This window comes from Leopardus geoffroyi, chromosome C1 (genome assembly GCF_018350155.1).
Source record: "Leopardus geoffroyi isolate Oge1 chromosome C1, O.geoffroyi_Oge1_pat1.0, whole genome shotgun sequence".
NCBI lineage: Eukaryota > Metazoa > Chordata > Mammalia > Carnivora > Felidae > Leopardus > Leopardus geoffroyi.
In genome coordinates, this window is record NC_059328.1 from 214,067,274 (window position 1) to 214,073,453 (window position 6,180).

The 6,180-nt window shown below is 61.3% G+C and overlaps 1 protein-coding gene across 2 annotated transcripts; it reads left to right on the forward strand.

Annotated features, from left to right (window-relative positions):
• Positions 1–460: 460 nt before the first annotated feature.
• PTMA (prothymosin alpha) lies at positions 461–5,684 on the forward strand. 2 transcript variants are annotated; one of them, XM_045481708.1, is made up of 5 exons: positions 461–897; positions 3,641–3,712; positions 3,982–4,075; positions 4,579–4,652; positions 4,936–5,684. In XM_045481708.1, the coding sequence occupies exons 1-5, from the start codon at positions 853–855 to the stop codon at positions 4,981–4,983; spliced, it is 333 nt and encodes a 110-aa protein (XP_045337664.1). In that variant the 5' UTR covers positions 461–852; the 3' UTR covers positions 4,984–5,684. The 2 variants fall into 2 exon arrangements, with proteins under 2 accessions (XP_045337664.1, XP_045337663.1); XM_045481707.1 differs by having other exon boundaries at positions 656–897; positions 3,979–4,075.
• Positions 5,685–6,180: the final 496 nt, after the last annotated feature.

Here is a 6,180-nt window from a genome sequence, read left to right on the forward strand (position 1 = left end):
TCACCTCTTCAAAGACTGGGGCGTCTGGGGCTGGGCAGAGGATGTTGACGACGTAAAGACGGGGCGGCCTAGGAGCGCGGGTCTCGGCCTCGCGCCCTCAATGATCGTCTTAGGGCTACCGCCCACTTGCCATGGGACAATTCTTGGTCGAAGGTGCCCAGGAGCGGGGGGCGGGCACCTCCCCGGGCACTGCACAGGGCACCGCCCCGGGCGAGCGCAGCCCAGCACCCGGCCCTCCCCTCCCCCTCGCTGGCAGCCGTCGTGCGCGCCGGTCGCCGCCTCCTCTTCCCTCCCCCTCCTTCCGAGCAGCAGCGGGGAGGGGAAGACGGGGGGGCTGGGCGGGCAGCTTTGCCGCGCTTTGGCTTTCTGCGTCAGCAGCCCCAGCAAAACAGCTGCGGGAGCGCGCGCCCAGAGCGCGCTCGCGTGCCCCTCCCCCACGGCGCCGGCGCCGCCGAGACCCGGCAAACTAAGGCCCTGAATGACAGTGCGGCCGGCGACTGCGCAGCGCGGGACGCACCAAGGCACTGCCGCTTTAAGCACGCTTGCCCATTGTTCGGAATCGAGCCAATGAGCGAGCGCCCGCTCCCTGTGCTCAGCCAATAGCATTCGGGCAGAGGAGGCCGAGCGCCGCCCACTAATCTATATTAAAGGTTCTGGCGCCGCGTGAGTTCCCCACTGGCTGCTCTGAAAAGCCATCTTTGCATTGTTCCTGCGTCCGGCTTCGCGTTCGCCGCAACCACCTCCGCCGCGCGCCTCCTCCGCCACCCCGGACTCCGGCAGCTTTGTCGCCAGAGTCCTCGAACTCTCGCTCTCTTTTTAATCCGCTGCATCGGATCACCGGCGTGCCCCATCATGTCAGACGCGGCCGTGGACACCAGCTCCGAGATCACCACCAAGGTGAGGCTGGACGCCGCCCGCCCCTTCGGGGTCCGAAGGCTGCCGCCGGAGCGGTGTTTGGCGCGCGACGGCTGGGCTGCCCCAAGCTCGCTGTCGTTTCTTCCTGTGGAGAGACTGCTCGCCCCCGGCCTAGGCCCCCCGGCAGCCCACTCTTTTGTGTGCGGGGGAGGGGGCGGGAAGCGCTGCGGGCAGACGTGATGCCCGTCGAGGAGTGGGCCGGGGTGCCCTCGGGGTCCCGAGGGCGGGTGCGGGGGCTGAGGGGCTCGGGTGATGGGTGTCGCACAGCTCCTGAAACTTGTTTGTGACTCGTCTGAACAGTGGCGGGAGGAGAGGGGCCGGGCTGGGGGTCGTCAGCCCGCAGGGCACACGGAAATAACTTTGAAACTCGAGCGCGTTTGGAATCGGAAGTGCTGGGGGGGGGTGCGCGTTGCAGGCGCGGGTCGGCTGCGGGAAGTGGCGGCTCCGCAGCGAGCGCCCGCCGGCGGCGCTGCTCTTTGTTCGGAGCCGGGCTGCCTCGTTTCGCGCCTTGCGGTGGGTCCGAGGAGGTTTATCGGGACTAAGCTCTGATAAGGCGGAGTGGGGCAGCGGGTCAGCCGGCCGCTACGTCGATTGTCTCCGCGGAGGTGTGAAGGTCTCCTCCGCCCTGGGGGCCCTCAGGGAGGGCGGGGGTAGGCGTCCTCCGGGGAGAGTGCTCCGGGAGCAGCCGCCCAGCTTCAATAATTCAGCGGTGCCGGGTTTGGCTGTGGAGGAGGCGAGCCCACGCGCCGTTGGGGAGGAAACGGAAAGTGAAGGAACGGCGCGCCGCGGCGACGATGGGCGCCCCCCGCGGCTGCCCGGGAAGCACCGTGTGCGCGGCCGCTCCGGAGGCGACGCGGACGAACAAAAGCTGTGGCCGCGGCTGCCCCGTTGCGGGGTCAAGGCGGGCGCCAGAGGTGTTTGGGAGACTGGTGCTGCGGGTTCACTGCCCTCGGTTTTGAGGTCTTGGGTGTTTGGCGCAGTTCTGGTCCTGCGCGCCGGGTAGTTTCCGCGGCCCGCGCGGCGAGCGTCTCCGCCCTCAGCGGGAGCGCGGCACTTTAAGGCACATCGGCGTTTTTACCCTGAGGCTCTTGTCCGCGCCTCTCTCGTGCCCCTACGGGGACGGGGACGAGTCACCTTGGCGTCTCCTTAACCTCCGTGCCCCTGGCGTCACCTCTGGCTCTCTCCCAGGGGTGACTCCCCCTGCGGAGTGGAGCTGGCGACTGGGATCTCCGCAAGGGCTTCAGCCCGGCCCCCTCTGGGCCCAGCCCGGGAACTAGTCGGGGGTGGAAGGGTCGGCCCTTCCCGGTGCGGACGTCCGCGTTCGCTTTCCTTCTAGGCAGTTTCCCGCCGGGAATAAATAGCGCGTGGAGCGCGTCCCCGACGGCCTCGGGCTGCCGGTCTGAGAAAGCCCTGTGGACTTCGGGGCGGCCTCCCGCGGGACTTTGCCCGCCAAATGCGAGACGCAGGCCCACGCGTCGAGGCCTGTGGTGGGGGCGTCGAGACACCCGGAAAGACCGGCGCGCAAGTCGCGCAGTGGCTGGGCCAGCGCAGCCCGCACGCCCCGGGTCTCCAGGGTCAGGGGCGCACTCGGCGGCCCTGGGCCACGTGCTCCGCGCGCGCGGTGCGTGCCGAGGTCCGCGCGCAAAGCCCGCCGGGCGGGGGCTGCGCGCCTGCGCGCCGCGTTCTCCCCGCCCCCACCCGCTCCCCGGGGCTTCGGCCGCCAGGGGGCGGGAGCGGGCGGTGCCTGGGTTCGCGGCCCGTCGGCCCGGGGTAATGGGGCCGACAGGTGCCCCGGGGCCGCTCACTGGATGGAGGCCGAGCTGCACCGGCGCCCGGCCCGACGCCTGTTTGTGTTGGCAGCCGGTTCGGCAGTGCCAGGTGGAAAAAGTTACGGGGCTTTGGGGCGCCCCCGACGGCGTTGCCCTTTGGACCGTGTCCACTCCTCGAGGTGCGGCCGAACACTGAGAGCCGCCGCACGGACAGCGAGAAGCTGGGCGGGAGATGGGGAGCTCCGGGCCGCGCGCATCTGAACAAGGGTCGAGTCACCCAAGCTGGGGTGCATTTCCCGGCAACGGTCTGGGACCTCCTGGGACAGCTGTCACATATAGGGGATTGGTGGGTTCGGGTTTTTTCCAAAGACCTGCCCTTGCAGGTCCTGGGCTACCGTGGGCTTGGAGCTTAAGCTCGGCTCTAAGGCGGCCTCCCCAGTTCTGCCTGTTTGCTTCCTCCCATTCCCTTCCCAGGCCAACCCGCCCACGGGAGTTCTCCCCGCAGCGCCCGGGCCCTCCCTCCATTACCTTATTTATTTATGGCGCATACCTGCTGTCTTCCAAGGAGGATTTGTGAGAGGCGGAGCTCCCTCTGGTTGGAAACCAGTCTGTGATGGGTGTGTGAGAGTGAAGTGTTCCCGGGCTCGTCTGCCCAGCCAGACGGGTTTAAGGCTGTGGTGCCACAGTGGCTCTTTTCCTAAGAAGCATGAGTAAGGGATGGTGGGAACTGTAGGGGACTCTTTCTGGTGTGTTTCTTAAGGGTTGAGAAATCGGAGGAAACCTTGACCACAGACACCCTGGGTATCCTGTTGGCCCTTCCTTGCAGTATTTCCAAGTGTAATACGGGGCTGTTAGGACACCCACATCAGCGGTACATACGTGCCTTGAGTCCTGGGCCTCTTTGCCAGCCCTGGGTTTCTCAAAAAGACTTACTGGTTCCCTCTTACTTTTTGAAGGACTTAAAGGAGAAGAAGGAAGTTGTGGAGGAGGCGGAGAATGGAAGAGACGCCCCTGCTAATGGGAACGCTGTGAGTGTCCACCTTCCCCATGACCCCTAACTGCTCCGGGCCAGGAAGTTCTCACTCCAGCTTGGGTTTAATCCTGGTTAGGGGAGGAGGCTGAGCCCTCGGGCAGTTCCTGCATGGTGGTCCCCTGGTGGAGCTTGAGGAAGATGAATTGATGAGTTCTCTTAGCTGGTCTGGGACTGTAGACGCACTGGTGGGGTCCCGGGGAAGGGGTGAAGCAGGACCGATGGCCTGTTCTCATTAACAACCTGGTTATGTTTTCTGTCGAGGAGAATGAGGAAAATGGGGAGCAGGAGGCTGACAATGAGGTAGATGAAGAAGAGGAAGAAGGGGGAGAGGAAGAAGAGGAGGAGGAGGAAGGTGATGGTGAGTAGCCTTGTTCATCTCCCCTTTTGGGGTTCCTTTCCCTTGCTTTGTCTAGAAAAGGGGCAGGAATTGGGGGTTTCTGGGGTTGGAGACCGGTGGACCCCCTGCAGCCGGGTTTGTACTGTGGAGTTAGGACTTTGTCGTAGGCTAGTGAGGCGAAGCTGTGCCCTATGCACCCACACTGACTCCCTTTGGTGCCTTCCACGCACTGATCTGTTCGTCTGTCCTCTTGGGATGCAGCTGGCTATGTGGGCCCTTTTTCTTCCTCCGAAGACTTGTGCCCGTGTGACTGGTGTGGTACCCTGGCTGCCTGGTTTGTCGGGCTGCAGAGATCAGGGGTCTCTTGTCCTGGCGATTCTGTTACTGGCAGATCCCCTGAGGCGCTGTGGTGTTGTGTGTCTCTCCCCCCGCCAAGTTCTGGCTGTCACTGGGTGGGCAGGGTACCAAGATTCTTCCCTTAGTTGAGGAGGTAGCATGGTTTACCCTGGGGTTTGGTTCTGCAGGTGAGGAAGAGGATGGAGACGAAGATGAGGAGGCTGAGGCAGCTACGGGCAAACGGGCAGCTGAAGATGATGAGGTGGGTCCTGGCTTGGGTGTGGCTTGGGGGCTAAGGTGTTACCGCCCGAGGGGCCGCCGATTGGAGTCTGGGGTGGTGAGTGGTCCTGAAAGGCAGGCTCCCTTGTCTTGAGCAGGAATAGGAAGGAACCTAGGCCTGCCTTCCCAGAGCTCTGGAAGCCTCTGGAGGGGCCAGTGCCTGGCCCCTGCTTGGCTATGCCAAGTGGCGGGGGGGGGGGGGGGGGGGGGGGGGGGCGGGGCGCCGCAGGGGGCCGCAGGGGCCTTGACTGTCTTTCTCTGCCCAGGATGACGATGTCGACACCAAGAAGCAGAAGACCGACGAGGATGACTAGACAGCAAAAAAAAAGTTAAACTTAACAAAACAAAAAAAGGCCACCGTGACCTATCCACCCTCCACTTCCCGTCTCAGAATCTAAACGTGGTCACCTTCGAGTAGAGAGTCCCGCCCGCCCGCCCCACACGGGCAGCGCCACCCGCAGATGACACACGCTCTCCGCCACCCAACCAAAACCACAACGTGAATTTGCAACAGGGGAGGAAAAAAGAACCAAAACTTCCAAGGCCCTGCTTTTTTTCTTAAAAGTACTTTAAAAAGGAAAATTTGTTTGTATTTTTTATTTACATTTTATATTTTTGTACATATTGTTAGGGGTCAGCCATTTTTAATGATCTCGGATGACCAAACCAGCCTTCGGAGCGTTCTCTGTCCTACTTCTGACTTTACTTGTGGTGTGACCATGTTCATTATAATCTCAAAGGAGAAAAAAAACCTTGTAAAAAAAGCAAAAACAACAACAAAAAAACAATCTTATTCCGAGCATTCCAGTAACTTTTTTTGTGTATGTACTTAGCTGTACTATAAGTAGTTGGTTTGTATGAGATGGTTAAAAAGGCCAAAGATAAAAGGTTTCTTTTTTTTCCTTTTTTGTCTATGAAGTTGCTGTTTATTTTTTTTGGCCTGTTTGATGTATGTGTGAAACAATGTTGTCCAACAATAAACCGGAATTTTATTTTGCTGAGTTGTTCTAACAAAGCTGTCTCAAGCCTGTTTTTTCTGTGTTTCATTTCTCTTTAGACTTGAGGAGGGGGTGAAGATGGGAGGGGGAGGGTCTTGAGCTCAAACCCAGCTACGTTTCCTGGGGATAGTGGGCCAAAACCCCCAGTTTGCAAGGAGGATGGATATGCCCGTTGGGCTGCATGGTGGGTGGCCATGGTGGTCAGCAACTGAGCCACGACAGGCCACCAAGACATGGGGAAGGACCCTGGAGTTCTGGGTTGAAGGGGGAGCTGCTTAACCTCGGTCGGTCTCCTGCTTACCTCATAGGGTCGTCCCACGACTACCTCATTGGGTATCCTGGAAAGTGTGATGTCCGCAGCCCCAGGGACTCCAGAGGAACCGGCCCTAGGGTTGGGGTCTGCACTGGCCAGATGTGAGCCCAGGGCCAAGACCCCAGCCAGGCTGCCTCCCGCCTCCCGGTAGGATAACTGACAACTTTGGCCTTTCCTACTGGGGCCTCTCCCAATTAGTG